Source organism: Chrysemys picta, chromosome 7 (assembly GCF_011386835.1).
Source record: "Chrysemys picta bellii isolate R12L10 chromosome 7, ASM1138683v2, whole genome shotgun sequence".
Classification (NCBI taxonomy): domain Eukaryota; kingdom Metazoa; phylum Chordata; order Testudines; family Emydidae; genus Chrysemys; species Chrysemys picta.
The window spans coordinates 125,770,364-125,787,967 of record NC_088797.1 but is presented as its reverse complement, the minus strand read 5'-3'; the positions used below and the strand labels follow the sequence as shown (position 1 = coordinate 125,787,967).

Genomic DNA, 17,604 nt, shown 5'->3' with positions numbered 1-17,604 from the left:
AGATCAGGGAGCTGAAAGCACATGGACCCGGCCCGGCAGCCTGGCTGGCCAAGCAGGGTGGTGACGGGGGAACGGGTCAGACGCCGGCAGTGGACAAAGCACAGAGAGCCCGGGGTGGAAGAGGACCTGTTTGGGGACGGCCGGCGGGACGCAAAGGGGGAGGCAGAACCAGCTGTTCTGACCAGGGGCAGGCGCCCTGCAGCCTGGGATCAGCCGTTCTCTCAGCTCTCGGGGTCGTCCACAGGGGACCAGGCGACCCTGCTGAACTGCTCCAGCCCACGACCCCCCAGTGGATCCAGCACCCTGCTCTGGGGACGAGTCTGTGGGCCCCGCAGGATCCCACTCACCACTGAGCCGACAAGGTGAACGTGGCGTAGAAGATGGTGCTGGGCCAGCTGCCCCCGTCCACGCTGTGCACGCCCTTGAGCACTTCGTAGTAGGGGATGTAGCAGACCAGCCGGGCCTTCATGAACGACGTCCATTTCCGCTGCAGGATCTTCTTCCCGCCCAGGTCGCTCTGCGAAGGGAAGGGAAGCGCTGGGAGAGGGCGAGGTTGTCGCCTGGGCTGCCCCGTCACAGCCTCTGAGCCCCCCGGGACCGGGGTGCTCCCAACCCCCCGACCCCTGCAGCTGCTCAGGGCCTCAGACGGGCCAGGGAAGGGGGCTCCCCAGACGTAAACCCCATTGCAGCCGGCCTTTCGATTGCAAGCTACTGGGGCAGGGCTTGTCCTTCTGTTCTGTGTCTGTACAGCTCCTAGCACCTCGGGGTCCTGGCCCGTGCCTCAGGCTCCCAGGATAGCCACAAAACCAATCCTCACCTGCATGGACATGGGCGGGGCTACTCTGCATTGCCGGCTGATGGCGGCTGATGCCGGCTCTGGGCTGGCTGTGAGTTGAATCCGGCTCGCGTTCGCACCATCCTGCAGCAGCAGGCACACACCTGGGAGGCTCTCTCAAGAGCCCCTTCTGCGCCCTCCCCCGCCCCCCGCACGCCCTGCAGATGACGGCTAGCTCCGCTGGGGGGTTCCCCTGTTGCAGAGCCGTCCCGCGGGCATTGATGTGCCGCACTCATGCGGAGGGAGCGGATCGAGTATCGGCAGTGTCTCTTTACCTTGCACACCCGCGCCACCCTGGCCACCCTGGCCACGTGGCTCTTGTCAAAGGAGGCGCTCTCCTCGGCCGCCCGCTCCATGAAGAAGTAGTAGAGCTTGTCGTCGTCCCCCACGGGGCTGTGCACGCTTTCCCGGACCAGCACAGAGGCCACGAACTCCGCATCTGCAAACAGCAGCGGCGTCAGACGCGCCCCGCCGCCGGGCGGGTGGTGGGTCTGATCGGTACCCAGCTCTGCCGCTGCCTACGTCCCTTTCCCTCTGGATGCCTCAGCTTCCTTCCCCTGAAATGAGGACGGACGATACCGCCCGCCCCTCTGCTGCAGGGTTGTTGCAGGGCCTGACAAGAGCTTTGAGATCCGTGCTGTGTCTCATCCCCCCACCGTGAGCACTCCAGCTGGCATCTGTGCCCACTGCTGGTCTGGTTAGCGAACCCCCCAACTCTTAGTGATCTGGGGCACCCCGCCCGCCCAGACATGGCAAGATGTTCAGGGTGCCCCATCACCGGAGTGACCCAGATTCCCGGCAGTAGGTTTTCGCCAGGGTGTGCAGCGGGACAGGCTGCCACTCAACATGAGGCCAGGGTGTGAAAAGGTTCGGAGAGTGATCAACGCCAGGACACCCCCAAAAAGAGGCGGGGGGCAAAGACTGATGGGACAAACAAGAGGAGGAGGAAGGAACTCAGCCGTATGAACAAAGCAGAGCTGCCCGCTCCGTGGCCAGTGCCATGCCCTCCCCAGGAAAGGGGCATGGAGGCGGGTCGCTAGGATCAGTGCCAAGGCTCCGAGGATGGTCCTGGGTGCATCATGCGATGGGTGCCCTGCTCTCTGCTAATGGAGAAGGCCCCGGCTTCTGCCCTCTCCATGGCACAGGGGAAGGCGTGGCATGAGGAGCAGAGACGCCCTTTCGGCTGCCTTTGGCCGGCCACGTTCGTGCAAATACTTTGCAGCCCCACAGAGCCACATGTATCTCTGCCCCACTGCCAGGCCTGTTGATCTGGGGGTGGGCAAGGCACCCCCCCCCCCGAGCACCCCGCATTGTGCCCCCTGCCAGATGGGCAGCGAGGAGGTGCTAGGCTGCGGATGAAACGTACAGCCAAGATTCAGACCCGGGTGTCGCGGGGCCGACTCAGACGAGTCTATTCCGCCCGTTTCAATGTCCCCTGGGCGTTATTCTGCCCGAGGACGGCAGGGTTCAGCCCGGAGGGGCTGAAGGGGCGCTCGGAGCTGGCAAAGGAGGGGGAGGGTCAGGTCTCTCCTGGGGCCGCTGGATCTTACCGTTTAGCCAGTGCACAGGGGACTCTTCCGTCTTCAGGGGCCGCTGGTGCAGGTTGCGCCTGATGTCTGGCAGGCTGCGGAACTCGTACCGCGTGGCCGTGTACAACCCGCCGTCTGAGATCGGGGGGAAGGACAGGTCAGGGTCCCCCCGTTGTTTAGCCACCTGTGGCCCAACCCACATCCCACTCACTTAGCACCGGGGCCGGGGGAGGAGGGCGGGGGAAGGGGAAGCCACGTGGCCAGGCTGGACCCACTTCGGGGATTCCTGTGTAACGTGTGCCCGTGGACACTGCTCCCCAGCCCTGATCGCATCGGGGCCTGGCTGGACCCTCGCAGAGACCCTGTCAGGAGGTGGGGGGGATTTCTCCTTCCTGCGGCTGCACCACGCCAGGCAGTGTAGGGCTCGGGCAGGGTTCGGGATAGAAGGGAACTGGCACGCCGTGGGGCAGGTGGGCACTGTGGGGAGGTGACTGGCTGTGAAAGGAGAGGCAGGGAAGGCTGGCTCTAGCCCCTGAGGGGTGCACAGAAATTTGGGCAGGGGCAGGGGGAAAACCTTCCTGGGCTGCTCCAACTCGCTCAGTGACAGCCCAGAGCCAGATCAAGCCGTGACCTCCCTGGGGAACCCCAGGCGAGCGGCCCCGTCGGCCTCCGGCCCCACCTACCTACGATGAGGCCGGTGTAGCCGCGGGCGGGGTCGTACGGGCACTTCTCCTTGCCCTCCTCCAAGTGGGGCGGCAGCGCGAACCTGTCGGCATCCTGCAGAGAGAGGGAGCGAGGGGGTGAGGAGCCGCTGGGCTGGGCAGGACGGCATGAAGGCAACACCCACAGCTCCAGGGGCCTCCATGCAGCCACGGACCAGGGACAGGAGTGGCAGCTGCTGGGTGAGGTTCCCCAGGCTGTGAGCTGGCAGGACTCCCCTCCAGGGGCAGACAACCACACCGATGTCCTGGGATGTGGGCACTGCCCGACCAGGCAAGTGGGCAGAGACCGCCCCCCACCAATGCAAATCACAGAGCCCCCAAATGGCTACGATCGTCAGCCGCCGCCCAACCTGGGCTGGGCAGGAGCTGGCAGCCTAGGGATGCAGAGCTCCAGCGCCCATCAGCTCATCCTGCAGGCCACGCGCTAGAGCCATCATCCCCACCCACCCTGCCAGTCTCAGGGCGTGCCATGCTGTCACTGCTGGAAGCCAGCCCGCCGGGATGTGCCCCTGTTACCGGCGGTCTGGGGAACACGGTGGAGTATGGCGGGTCCCAGGGCTCGGCTCTTCCAACCAGACGGCTAGACTAGCTAACTAACGGACCAAGCGGCTACCAGACAGACACGGTCATAAGCAACTGAAAACAGGGTCTTATAATGGGAAGTGTCAGGCAACCTTCCACCAGCCCTGCCTATTTTTATATATTTGATATGCCCGTGGCCACAACATCTGACATCAGCGAAGGGACCTTCAGCTGAAACCCCACACACTGGTTTAAAATGTGCCCTCTCCTGGTTATCGAAGGCTGGAGGTGACTAAGGTGAAGAACAGAAAGCCCAGAATGGACTTTTTCACTCCCTACACTGGGTGGGGCAGCCTGAGGCGGAGGCCAAGATCCAGCCACGTTCCTTGCAAGCCACATTTAATTCGTGACTGTCGTGCGGCGGGGCCTGGGCTGGGGGATTCAGGTTGCATGACAGGCCCGTAACCCTGCCAAACAAGGGCCCTCTGGAGCACCCCCTGCCAGCTAACAATGCCCTGCTCCCCACGCTGAACGGTCCATGGATCAACCACGAGGGTTGGTGGCAACTTGTTGCGGAAGATATTGCCGGCCAGGAGGGAGAGCAGCGAAGAGCGACAGAAGCCTGTGATGGGGCCGGAAGCATGGAGTGATGAACAAAGATGGAGAGAGCATCCAACACCCATCCGGGGTCTCCCTCCTCGTGAATTCCCCCGTGATCGCACTCACGATGGCCGCGCACAGCGGGTGGAAGGCGTAGGTGCCGCAGGCGTACAGGTGGGTGTCGTTCAGCCTCTGCACGAGCCGGACGTGGTTGAAGCACTCGGTCTGCAGAGAGGAAGAAAGAGCATCACACGGGGGCCCGACTCCTGCGCCCGCCCATCCCCCGCACGGGCAGAGACCCGGCCGCAAATACCTTGTTGTTCTTGCCCTTCTGGAGGCAGTCGTTCTGCTTCTCCGGAGACGCCTCCCACTGGATCTGCGAAGGGACAAAAGGTCGTTACTCACTGGTGCCTCCCGGCTGTGGAGACGATAGCTGCCCCGCAACGCCCCGGAGTGATGTCACCCAAGCCCCTAAAGAGCCAGCTCGGCTGGTGAAGGCTAATGGCACAGGAACAGCCCCACGCCTGGGTCCATTTGCTTTCCACGCTTCGTGACTCAAATAAGGACCTGGCGGCTATTAATCCCTGGCTGGGGCCCACTGAGCACCAGCAGCGCCCAACTCCGCTGGACCATGCCTATCACAGACTGGGCTTTTACTGCTTTGCGTTCCCCTGCCTTCCCCGCACAAAGCAAAGGGGCAGAGCGTCCAGCCTGACCAGTTCACTTGGCCCCACTTACAGAATCGCAGGCCTGGAAGGGACCTCGAGGGATCATCTAGTCCAGTCCCCTGCACTGAGACAGGACTAAGTATTAGCTAGACCATCCCTGGCAGGTGTTTGTCTAACCTGCTCTTAAAAATCCCCAATGATGGAGATTCCACAACCTCCCTCGGCAATTTATTCCAGTGCTTAACCACCCTGACAGTTAGGAAGTTTTTCTTAAAGTCTAACCTAACCCGCCCTTGCTGCAATTTAAGCCCATTGCTTCTTGTCCTGTTCTCAGAGGTGAAGAAGAACAATTTTTCTCCCTCCTCCTTGTAACCACCTTTTATGTACTTGAGAACTGTTACCATGTCCCCTCTCGGTCATCTCTTCTCCAGACTAAACCAACCCAATTTTTTCAATCTTCCATCATGGGTCATGTTTTCTAGACCTTAATCATGTTGCTCTTCTCCGGACTCTCTCCAATTTGTCCACATCTTTCCTGACATGTGGCGCCCAGAACTGGACACAATACTCCAGTTGAGGCCCAATCAGCGCAGAGTAGAGCGGAAGAATTACTTGTGTCTTGCTTACAACACTCCTGTTAATACATCCCAGAATGATGTTCACTTTTTTTGCAACAGCATTACACTGTTGACTCATATTTAGCTTGTGATCCACTATGACCCCCAGATCCCGTTCTGCAGTACTCCTTCCTAGGCAGTCATTGCCCATTTTGTACGTGTACAACGGATTGTTCCTTCCTAAGTGGGGTACTTTGCATTTGTCCTGATTGAATTTCATCCTATTTACTTCAGACCATTTCTCCAGTTTGTCCTGATCAGTTTGAATTTTAATCCTATCCACCAAAGCACTTGCAACCCCTCCCAGCTGGGTATTGTCCACACACTGTATGAGTTGCATCCGAAGAAGTGGGCTGTAGTCCACGAAAGCTTATGCTCTAATAAATTTGTTAGTCTCTAAGGTGCCACAAGTACTCCTGTTCTTCTTTTTGCGGATACAGACTAACACGGCTGTTACTCTGAAACTGTATGAGTGGACACTCGATGCCGTTAGCTAACTCAATGATGAAGATATTGAACAGAACCGGAGGAACTTAAACCACACAGCTTATGCCCTGGAGAATCCGCCCCACGAGGGGCACTGCCCACCGATGTGAAGCTGTAGGACCCAAACCCACCACCTCCTGGGCCAGACAGGGACAGGGAGGGCAGGACTCCGCTGTGCCGAATTCTCCGCTGGCGTAGGACCTTGCACCAATGCCTGAAGCTGCTCTCCCCCGCCCCCAAGCTTTGAGTGACGTAGCGCCTGGGGGGGGCTGCGATTGGCACCATCAGACCCTCTCTCTGCTGCCCTGGGAGACCCACTTAATCTCTCCATGCCATTGGGGTCACAATTCTTCTTGTCTGCTGCCCAGGCTCCGCCCTACCTATTTCAAAGCTCTCTGAGGCAGGGGACGGTCCCTCTGCCTGTGCAGCGCCCGGCACACCGGGGCCTCGCGGTGCCACCATAATACACATCATAAAACGCTCGTGCAACTGGGACGCTGCTGCCATCGTGACAAAAGCCCAGGGCCCCTCACGGGAAAGGCTCGGAGAGACAGAGACGGGAAGCAAAAATGCCCCTCCACCGCCCGGCGACACCGTCCTGCCCATGCAGCGGGGCTGGCAGAGAAACGGCCTTGCTGTCAGTAAGACCTCCGGCTGGACTGGCCCCTCGCGGGGGAGGACAGCTCTGCGGAGGCTGGCACAGAGACAACATTCATCACCAGCCAATTTGTCAGGCTGCAAAATCGCATCCGCTGCGCCCGTCAGCCGGGGGGGGGGGGGGGATCTTAAAATCGGGACACAAAAGACCGTGTGTGTGTCCAGGACAACAGGATCTGGAAGGACTTAATGGCTGGAAAACCTTAACTCTACCCTGCAACGGTCTGATCTGTGGGCGCGTATCCTTAGCTGCGGGCGGAGAAGAAGCTGGGACGGGGTGAGGCGTCCAGCTTTGGGGAGACACTGAACTGGCCGTAGGGGGGCACCGGGGAGCTAGCAGCTGGAGGCTGCAGGGACTTCAATGGAGCGTGTTTGCAATGGCGCCCAGGAACATGGCATGGGGGAGGGGAGGCAGTGGGCCCGGGGGTTAAAGGTCACCTCTGAGGAGGAGCTGGGCGCCAGATGTGTTTGACCACGTGGGGTTTGGGGTAAGGGGTTCTCCGAGATGGGCACAGGTGCTGCCTGGTGCCCGTCGCCGTCCCGGCTGGAGGCACTGCCCGCGGCTGCGATGGGCAAAGGGCTCTGCCGCTGCACAGGGAACCAGTGCTCCGCAATCCCCGTCCGCCTCAGCCGTAAGAAGCCGCCAGGGGAGGATGAACAGCTGGGGCTAGAGGAGAGTGCGGCTTGCAGCGCTTCCTCCAAGTGGCCGCGCTTGGGTTGGGGAACAGCAGAGTCCCCAAGGGAGGGCTGACTGCTGAGGACACCCCGCCCCGGTCCCTCCAGCCTCCTCCTGCACCCCGATCCCCCCCGACTCTCTGCCTGGGGCAAACAGCCTGGTCTTTGGCCTACTCCAGATTCCTGGGCTCCTTGCTGGGTGCGGGAGAACAGGTCTGGCTAGGTTACTGGGGGGCCCCTTCTCGCCTTAACACCTGTGCCCCCAGACCGTGCTGGGCTTTATAGCACCACGGGTTTGGTTTGGTTTCAGCTGCGGGGTGCCAGGGCCCAGGGAGGAATTTGCGGGAAGGGCGTTCTCCCCAGCCCGGCTTGCTCAGCGGACAGCAGCCGGCATTGCCGGGGGGCGTGGCATGCACCCCAAAGGAAGGAGGTAAAGCAGCTGAGACTTTGCGGGAGAAGCACTTGGGGGCATCAGCTGGGAGGACAGATGGACCAACCCCAATACGCAGGAGCGGCCGCAAGTCACGGCTCCAGTGCAGCTACCGGTACCTGAAATGGCCGTGAGGTGATGGACCGGCCCCAGGTGGGGACAGGAGCAGCAAACTGCACCCTGGTCAGGCAGAGGGGGATGCTGGGAGCAAACTCACTTGGTACCAAGAACTAGCTCGGCTAAGGGAGGTCACGGAGAGATGACGGAGCCTGGTCGTTGATACTAATGACTGGAATCACGGCAGCGCCAGCCGAGATCCGGGCCCCCGGGTGCTAGGGGCTGTGAATAACAAGAGAACGTCCCTTCCCTGTCCTGAAGAGCTCACCATAGACACAGCCAGGCAAACAAGGGAAGGATTACTAGCCCTGTTTTGCAGATGGGAAACTGAGGCACAGAAGTGACTTGCCCAAGGTCACGTGGGGATCCTGAGGCACAGCTGGGAAACCAACCTTGATCCTCTGGGTCCCAGTCCTGTGCTTTAGTTGCCTGCCCGCCCGCCCACCCTCCCTCTCTCATGGACTTGAGAGTCAATTTTGCCTGCTCTGCCAAGGAACACCCCCCTTCAGCCGCCTGGCCCTGTGGGTGGGAGCGGAGCGGCTTGCACTGCTGCTGCTGCGCCTGTAGAGGGCGTCCCCTCTGGGGCTGTCAGCCTCGAGCCGTCCACTAGCATGCCAAGCTCTCGTTCCTGCCCCAGAGAGAGGGCAGGTGCTGTGAGCAATGGCCGTGGGCAGCAACACAAGGAGCTTTGGGAACCGCTAGGGGAACCCGGCCCATTTCTGCCCGTTAAGTCCAGGTTTCAGAAACAGCCAGTACGCGCCCCGTTCCCTGCGCCGCCAGGTTGGGAACTCTCTGATGAACAGGTGTTTTTCCCCCTCAAAAAAAGCCGATGTATCGAAACCGAAACTGTTCACGAAACTAGGTCAGGATCAACGAAACACCAGACTCTCTTTGGTCAAAGAGACCAGAGACTGTCGAACTGGAACGTTTCGGGTTGTCGTCAAAATTACTTGAGTTCAGAAATGTCTGTAAATTTACACTACCAAAAGGGAGTGGGGGAGGCTAAAAGGGTCGAAACGTTACGTTCGGACTGACCTGGACAGTGGCTCTTTGGTTCTTGAACAGTTTTGACATTTTGACTTTTTTCCGCAATTTGGGAGAGGAACATTTTTCACACTGAAAATTCTCCTGGGATTAGAAAACCGTGTCTCACCCAGCCCGAACGGGCATCCAGCTGGAGCTGTTAATTGCTCTCCAGAATCTCAGCTTGTACGACAAACTAAAACATCGTTAGCTGTCCTACTTAGGAAGAGGCTCTCGACAAGCGTCACTGAGGCAGAGAGCCTGGGGCAATCGCTAGAAGGGGTGAAAACGGCCTCCTTCAGCTCTGCTAGGGGTTAGCTCAGACACTCAGGGACACCAATGCAAACACCAGCCTGGTTAATTCTGTCACTGCTCGTGGGAGAAAGCAGAGGGAAGGTCACCGATCTGCACAGTGTCCTGGGAGCCAGGCCTCGTTTTGGGGAGACACGTGGGCGGAGCTTATTTTTGTGGGTGGAGCTTAGAAGAGTACCACCACCTTGCCCTCCCCCCCCCACCAATCTGACCCCTATATGTCATTTAAAAAAAAAAAGGTAGCTAGGAGCCAAGGCCAAGATTCCAAGTGACCAGCGACTCGGTTTTGGCCAGTTGCAGACGCCTGACGCTCAGCACCCAAACCAATCAACTGGCCATTCAGGAATCTCAGCCCAGACCAGGCCGGGCGTTGCTCACCTCCCTCTGGGAGCCGTCGGCAATGTTGCTGGAGTTTAAGGCGAATATGGCCCCTCGCGCTCCCACATAGAGGATCCCCTTCTCGTCCTCCAGCAGCAGGGTGGTGTAGTTCAGGGCGTGGCTGCTGAAGCGCCGGACGTCGGACAACTCTGTGTGGGGAGAAGCCCAGGGCAGTGTTAGAACAGGACACTTGGCGAGTTGGCTCAGCTCATCTAGGGTGAAATTTGCCCCTACAAGAAGGCCAAGGTCCCACTCCAGCCCAGAGGGATCTAGGTCTCTGGGACTAGCCCTTTGTCCTCGCCCTCCAAACGGGGACTAGCCCTTTGTCCTCTAATGCACCTGCATGAGACGGGAGTGGGGATAACTTCCCTGGCATTAGCAGGGAAATCCACTTCTTGTATCCGCAGATCTATACGAGCGGACGTTTTCCCAGGCCCGTGCTGGAGGTTCCTGGGTGCTATTGTGAGATTTCAAAGGGGAGAGAAGGATTCAGGATTTGGCTGTGCACAACGGGCAGGGCCGGCTCTGGCTTTTTTGCCGCCCCAGGCAAAAAAGCTTCCGACTCCCCCCCCCTCCCCCGTGCAGCACGGGAGGGCGCGGGGGGAGGGCGGCGAGCCCGGCAGTGGCCCCGCTCTCCCCGGAGCCGGAGCGCCGCACCGCGCCGCCCCGCTTCAGGTGCCGCCCCAAGCACAAGCTTGGTGGGCTGGTGCCTGGAGCCGGCCCTGACAACGTGGAAATCCTTCGCAGAAGGGGACGGAGCTGGGGCTCTGTTGGCCGTGGGCGCGCCGAGGGGCCTGGCAGAACTAAACTGCATCGGAATGGTCACTCCTTCAGGCAAAGCGGGGCAGGAGCTGCGGACAGCGCTCAGCGTCGGCAGCGCGGGTTTTGGAGCCATCTCGCAGACTCACACAAAGGCGGGGCTGGAAGGGACCCTGAGAGATCCCCCAGCCGATCTCCACGGGGCGGGAAAAGGAAACCAAGCGTCCGGATGAGTCCGGGCAGAGGAACCGATGCCCTTCTGCAGAGGCGCCAGGGCACACGCAGGCAGATGCGATTGCTGCTGCCGGGCTGCATTTATGAGGAGCTGATGGACAAGGCTGCTTCCCCGGAGCCAGCTCTGGAGGCCGCGAGCCGCACACCAGCTGTCCATGCTGGTCCATCTGATTCAGCACTTGCTCTTTGCTAGGCTGCTGTATCAGGTCCCCCAGCTCCGGGGAACCCCGCTCTCTCACCTCTCTCTGAGCGCTGCCTGTACCAGGCACTTGGCTGTCACTCCCCCGGGCCGCACAGCTGGTTTATTTCACGCTCGTATCTGGACCTTTGCCTTGGCTCAAGGGGGTCCATAACAAACGTGAACCTGTGCTCTACGGCCAGACGGGAACAGCAAACTCCTGCCGCTGTGGAGTTGGGTGGGGAAGGTGCTGGTGCGGGGGACGCAGGCTCCCCCCCAGACTTTGCCCAACGGACTGCGCGGTGACACAGCTGCTGCTCCTCTATCCCAGAGATGGGGGTCGGTGGAGAAGTGGGTCCCTGCATGCTGGGCCTGGGGCGTCCTGGCAGGGGAGAGGTTTCAGGAGGGAGACCGGTTTAGGGAGAGCACGTGGGCACAGGCGGCAGCGTGAAGCGGGGGAGCAGAGAGAGAGAGCAGGAGGGAACAGGAGCAGAGACATGCAGGAACAACCAGAGCTTAACAAGGAAGGAAGCTAGAGAGGGGATCCGGGGAATCGGGGACTCCCAGGAGCCCAGCCCTCAGCCCCATCCTCGTACTGTTATACCTTCTCGATTCCCACTTGGCAAAGGGAGCTTCTCACAAGCTGAGCTGGCCCTCTGAGGGGCTTGGGGGCTCAGACCAGGTGTAGCCACCTCCCCAGGTGGACGGAATAGGTGTGGGGCAGCAGGGAACTAGAAACCAGGCCTGAGGGGGAAGAGAAGGGCAGCCTGAGGTCGGGGAGAGGGGGAGAGCCATGCAGGGAGCAGTAGCCTACTGGGGGAAAACCCCCAGCGTGGAAGACCACCGAAGAGTCATGTGGCTGGAGGGAAGGCAAGGCAGGCTGCAGGCCAGGCTGTAAGCCAGGGGAAGCCCTGAAAAATGACCAGGGAGACTTTGGAGCCTAGAGGGAAACTGAGGCAGCAGATGGGCCCAAAGCCAGACCAAGCGAGTCCCTGCTCAGAGCGTCTCCCCTGCCCTCTGGCTTTAGGGCATTACAGGACCTCCCCACATCGGTTTGCACCAAGTACCCACATGGCTGGGAGGAGGCACCTTTCCAAGCGGCACCAGCTGGCAGGGCTGCCCATGACCATGGTGTGGTACGTTCAGTTCCCCTTAGGGCTGCCAGCCTGGCTCATGGCCAGGGGCAGGGAGAGACAGGCAGATGGACGGGAAGTGGGGGCTGGCTGGCGGCTTGCTGCTTCCCTTGGGGGGGGCCGAGGCCAGCTGGGGTTTTGTAAGCAGAAGTGGGAAAGCCTCGTCCGGCTGCCGGGCTGTGGCGGGGGAAGCGGCTGTGACGTCACAAACGCCGCAGGGAGACGGGGCTCTGCACTGCCGGCCTGGTGTACAGCCACAGGAGCCGTACGACTGTAACCACCAGTGTAACTACACCCGGAGTGCTTTAACAGCAGCGCTATCGCTGTTCCTACGCAGGAAAGGGGAGAAGCTAGGCCTGTATGAGGCACCTTTTCCCCAGCACTGGTTTAACTAACTTTAAAGCTGGTTAGTCCCGCGGCAGGCAGCCAGCCCGATGCAATACTGGCGATAGGCCTGTCGCGTGTACATTCACTGAGTTCGGCTAAGCCCCTCTGACCTGCATGAAACGGTCTCCACACAGGCGGTCGCACTGGGCTAGCCCTATGAGTGTTTGTGTCTGTTAGTTAAACTGGTGCCTCTTCGGTTCAGGGCCCAGGCCTCAGTGCGATTTCCAGGGCTTTCCCCACACTCCCTGCTCACGAGCTGGAGACGGACAGAGCCAGAGTCTGCAATATCGTGCCGGTTTTAAGCCAGAAGATTGGGCCTGGTGGGCCGGAAGAGGGGCCCGTTTCCAGTCAGACGGCGAGACGGGTCGATTGGCTGCATTTCACAGCAACACACGGAGCGAGACGCGGGAAGCACGTGTCGCTGGGCAAAGCAGTGAATGTTTTCCTGTGACATTTCACATGCGTGCGGTCACTAGATTCACAGCATGGTGGGAAAAATTAAAACCGAAGCCAATGGCCTAGGAAGGGTTTTAGTGTAGTGGTGAAGGACTAACTGCCGGGAACCCCCAGCGCCTTATCTTGGCTCTGCCACAGCTTCCCTCTGCGGCCTTTGCCACGTCACCTTCTCTTTGCTCTGGTTTAAGAAGAGGAACCGTGGGGTCCTTACCCAGCCCAGGAAAGGGGCTGGGACAGAGCCGCCTGGAAACCTGTTTAGTGAACAACTTAAAAACGGTCTTCATTCAGAAGTGTTCGAATGAGCCAATTTTAAGTTTTGTGGGTGACATTTATCCACTTTGCACTCCGCAGATTACTGAAAACATTCTTCCAAACATTCCATTTCCACTGGCCAAAGCCCTGGTTTGGGGGAAACAAAACACTGCCATACAAACGTGACACCATTTTTTTTTTTTTGGCCAATTTTATTTTTAAAAAGGTTGGGATTTTTTCCACCCCGAAAAAGCCCCTTTTCATTTGAAGAAATTGAAAGCAGCCCCAGGCGTGAAGGTTAACCAGTGTTTGAAGGTGTGCACCAAGTATTAGTATTTAAACAGCTCGGCTAACGAGTGAGGAGGACAAAAGAAATAAATGAAGAGGACAGTCTTGTGGAAAGCGAAAGGCCCTAATTGCTTTCAGTCTCCTGCTGGAAAGTTTTCTCCACTAATTAAAATCCCTCTTTAGATTCAGGAGCCATTAGTGTCTGGGTCCTGCTCCAACAAATCACACCGTTTATGACACCGGTGTCCTTCCACTGCTGGCAGGAGAAGAAAATGAATCCCCGGAGAGCCCGGCTGAGGGCTGTGTACAGAGCACGGCTGGAATTCATCAAGGAATAGTGTTGTCTAGGAGTTATAGAGCCAGACACAAAAGGAAGGACGCACGGAAACCTGACTGTGGCTGTAGGGAAAAGAGCCAAACCTTTCCACACTGCAGTGCCATCTCCCTACAGGTGCCCAGAGATTTGTGTCTTGCTCCTGGGGCTAACGCGCACAGGAGCTGCGATTCGAAACTGAAGGGACACAGGATGCGGTGCTCCCGGGGCCCAGGTCCACGCCAGAGGGAGCTTTCCCAGGGTTTAGTCAGTTGCTAGGGCCGAAAGTGGGGCTCAGCCTCTGTGGCCCACCCGAGACATGGCCCCCCCGCTGCAGCTGCTCACCGGGGGCACAATGGAGCCCACCAGCAAGGGCGGGGGCGCTCCCTGCACGGCGACTGGGCCACGCTAATTTCACACAGGTCCCCAAGGAGCCATTGCCTGGGAACAGCGTCTGGGCCCGATCCTGAGGGGCCTGCAGAAAGAAGGTAACTAACCAAAAGCCTCGGGCAACCCTAGCACCACGGGGCCCTGCTCCCTAACAACAACACACTAAACAAACAGCAGAGCAAGGAACAAAGATCTATCCCCAGCGCTGCCTCGGACTCACTGCGTGACTTTAGACGGGTCAGTTAACCTCTCTGTGCGTCAGTTTTGTTGGCACAATGCGGATAATGCTAGACAGAGACGTGTGTGTGTCTGTGTGTGTCCCCGTCCTACATGAAAAGCCAGAAATGGTTGGGAGGGGGTTTGAGATCCTTCAGCTCTGTCACGAGGCTGCTGGATGACCTTGCCTCAGTGTCCCCATCTGTAAAATCGGGATAATAATACCACCCTCCTTTGTAAAGCATGTTGAGATCTGCTGCTGAAGATTGCTAGAAACGCCAGTATTATTATTTTGCACATGTAATATTGATTGTACAGTCCTGCCCAGTGGCCCCACTCAAGACTGGGGGGCCCATTGTGCACGATGCTGTACATACGTCCCTTCCCCAAAGAGCTTCCAGTCCACGAAATGACTGGCCTGACAGACTACACATGCAATCACGGTGACAGTGTGTACAATGGAGGTGCACAATCGCCCGCCCAAACGACCCGGCATCCAGACAGGCAAGGTATTCGCATCGTTAAACTTTTATGAGCAAACCGGCCTGTGCAGAGTAAATAAAGGAAACCCCCCAAGCAAAGCACAAACCATCTGATCTTGACCTCCAGGGTGCTGGAACCTGAGCTGAGGGGAGTGGGAACAGCTGGCAGGCACCTGCCTTTGAAATGCCGTTGCTGCTTCAGTAATGCACAACAGCAGAGCGACTCTCCAAAGCGGCCAGGAAACGAACGAGACGTTCTAGGCTCCGGCCGTGGGGAGGGAAGGTAACTTAGGCCAAGAGCTGCAATTAACCAGGTGACTTCCCAACCCATAGGACCCCGGCTGCTATCTGCTGCGACGTGGGAAATCAGGCACTTGCAAGCAGTCGCCGCGTGTGCGTTGTGTGCACCTCACGCGGCGCCAGGCAACGGCATTTTCTCCCCGAAGGTCCCTGGAGCGCTATACATTGCAAAACCCACTGCACCCCGGCAACCGCTGCTTCCCTGGAGAGCCCGCATCAGACCCTTCCTGGCCGGATCTGAGAAGGTCGGGCTGACGTGGCACAGGGAAGAGACTGGCTTTTGATTGCCTTGCCAAGGCGTGTGCTTCTGCTCTGAGGGAACAACCGGGGGGAACCCAGTTCTACGTAGCTTCCCACCCAGTGGATCGTGACAATGGCCCAAAGCCAGAGGTCTCCTCTCCGGCAGCCTCCCAGTTAAAGCACCAAGAGTTCTGCCGGAGCACTGCCAGAGGAACAGGGCAGGAGGACCTGCTGCCGATGCCTTAGAGCCATGGTCCCCAACCTTTCCGTGTGGCGGGCGACCGCGTTGGGGACCCCTGCCTTAGAGACTGTCACATTACCGCGTTCCCCTGGAGCGATTTTTCTCTTCTAACACGGCGCGTCCCCAGCCAGCCTGATGCCCTCCAGGCTCCAGCATGATGGAAGGATGCCAACTGCTGGCAGCATGGGGCCGCTCCGGATCGAGACCCTCCCACATGCTTCCTGCGCTCGCGGCCTGGGTTGGGTTGGCTGGATTTGCCTGGAAGCTGGGACCACACAGATCGTCTCTCGGCTAGTTACGGGATCGGGGATGGGGGCGCCTGGGAGAGGATGCAGACTTATCCCAGTAGTTCAGCTCCCGGTGTGAACCCAACCAGGGCGGGGTTCTCTCCTTCCAGGTCCCAACGTGCAGGTGTCTGCCTGGATCTACTGCTCAGCAACGTTGGGGGAGGGGGGGGAACAGAGGAGTAGGGGCTGGGGGGCTCCAGGTACCTTTCACCAGCATTCAAAAAAGCCCCTTGCCCCCATGTGGGGACTTTTAGTATGAAAACGAGCTGGGAGGGGGTGCTGGCCAGACACATGGTCACTTACCTCCCCGCTCCCCAAGCTGGGGGGACCCAGGCCCATTGGGGGGCCAGATCCTGGAACTCACAACCACAGGTCTCTCGCCCCACTCCGCGCCCAAGCTGCGACACCCGCCCGTTTTGTGTTACTTCAGTCCCACAGCCCACTCTGTAACCAGCCAGCTCTGCTCCAAGGACCCAGAGCTGGACAAGCCCCCTCCGCTCCCTGATTCTGTCCTCCCTGCCCGGGGCCCTGCCGTGTACGATTCCGGGTTCGGACAGCAGGATACATGTGCTGGCACAAAGGCCTGGGAACAGGCGGGAGAGATGCCGTTGGCACGTGGGCGTGGAGAGCAGAAATCGCTCGCATCATAAATTCCCCAGCGGCCGCCTGGAGCCCAGGTTTCGATCTTTGTGAGATCCTCCGAGTTTCGTTTCTTAAGCGGAAGCTTTTGAAACGGTTTTCACCTCCTCCCGCCCTCCCCCAGCCTTGGGAGCTGGGAAGATGGACGCGGAGGGAGGGGAGCAGACAGGGCTGGATGGGCAGGTGCTGCCTGGGGGAAGTACAGGTCTGGGGTGGAGCTCGGCCCGGGTAATATCCCAGAGCCATCTAAACCCAACCACGTCCCCCCCTTTCTGTGCTCCGCTGCCTGCCTCCCAGCTGCTGTGGCCACCCCAACGGCAGCACCCAGCCCTCCTCCCCCTGCCGCAGAGTCACAGCTATCGAGGCCAGAAGGGACCAGTGTGAGCATCTCGTCTGACCTCCTGTCTAGCACAGGCCAGAGACCTGCCCCAGAACAATCCCTAGGGCCGATCTCTTAGAACCTAGCTTCTGTTCTAAAACCAGCCAGGCCTGATTTGAGAATCGCCAGCCCTGGAGAATCCGCCTCGGCTCTTGGTAAATTGCTCCAATGGTTAATTACTCTGACTATTAAACACTGACACCTTCTTTCCACTTGGGATGACGGTCTCTGCTGGCGGATCTGAGCGCGCCTTTTAACAACTCCATTGGCCTGGTACCAAGGCGGTCGCACCGGGAAGGAGCTGTCATCCCAGGAACCTGTCTGCCTGCTGATAACACGCCCAGTGGGTTCAGAGATCAGAGCTGGACAATGGAGCCTTTGGCTTGGATCCGCCCCAGGTTGGCCAGGCTCTGTGGCCGGGGATAAAACAGGTTGATGATGGGTCCAGGGGGATGGGTGACCATAGCACAAAAGGCTCCATCATGACGGATCCCCAGAGAGACCATGGCTAAGAAGGCCTGGAGCCTATCGTCCCCTCTTCCCTGCAAAGACTGGCCCCTGGTGCTAGGACATGGGGGAAGGAGGAAAGCTTGCCCGGAGGGGGGTGTGTGTGTGTGTCTGTGCTGTGCCTGTCCCAGGGGAGGGAAGCGGAGCAGGTTTTCACTCCAGCAGTGGAGAAGAGGGAGGAATCGGCAAGGACTCTTTTCTCAGCAGCTTCCAGCCTAACCCAGTTTTGCCTTCTGCAGCGAAACGAGGTCTCGGTAATGGCTGCGTGCCAGCGCAGAGAGCTGGCGCAGTGGGGCAGCAGCTCCGGCACGACCAGGCACACACACATTCTGCATGTGGCCGTGATAAGGAT

At 59.2% G+C, this 17,604-nt stretch overlaps 1 protein-coding gene across 15 annotated transcripts in view; it reads right to left on the bottom strand.

Annotated features, from left to right (window-relative positions):
• SEMA4G (semaphorin 4G) overlaps positions 1-17,604 on the bottom strand; it is a 96,580-nt gene that overhangs the window by 20,035 nt on the left and 58,941 nt on the right. For all 15 annotated transcript variants that reach the window (XM_065552650.1, XM_042845194.2, XM_065552649.1 and 12 more), the window contains exons 3-9: positions 9,572-9,720; positions 4,522-4,584; positions 4,335-4,433; positions 3,048-3,141; positions 2,386-2,499; positions 1,111-1,274; positions 348-517 (exon numbers count right to left, since the gene is read on the bottom strand). In XM_065552650.1, coding sequence (XP_065408722.1) covers positions 348-517; positions 1,111-1,274; positions 2,386-2,499; positions 3,048-3,141; positions 4,335-4,433; positions 4,522-4,584; positions 9,572-9,720 — 853 coding nt within the window. The remainder of the gene's footprint in view (positions 1-347; positions 518-1,110; positions 1,275-2,385; positions 2,500-3,047; positions 3,142-4,334; positions 4,434-4,521; positions 4,585-9,571; positions 9,721-17,604) is intronic.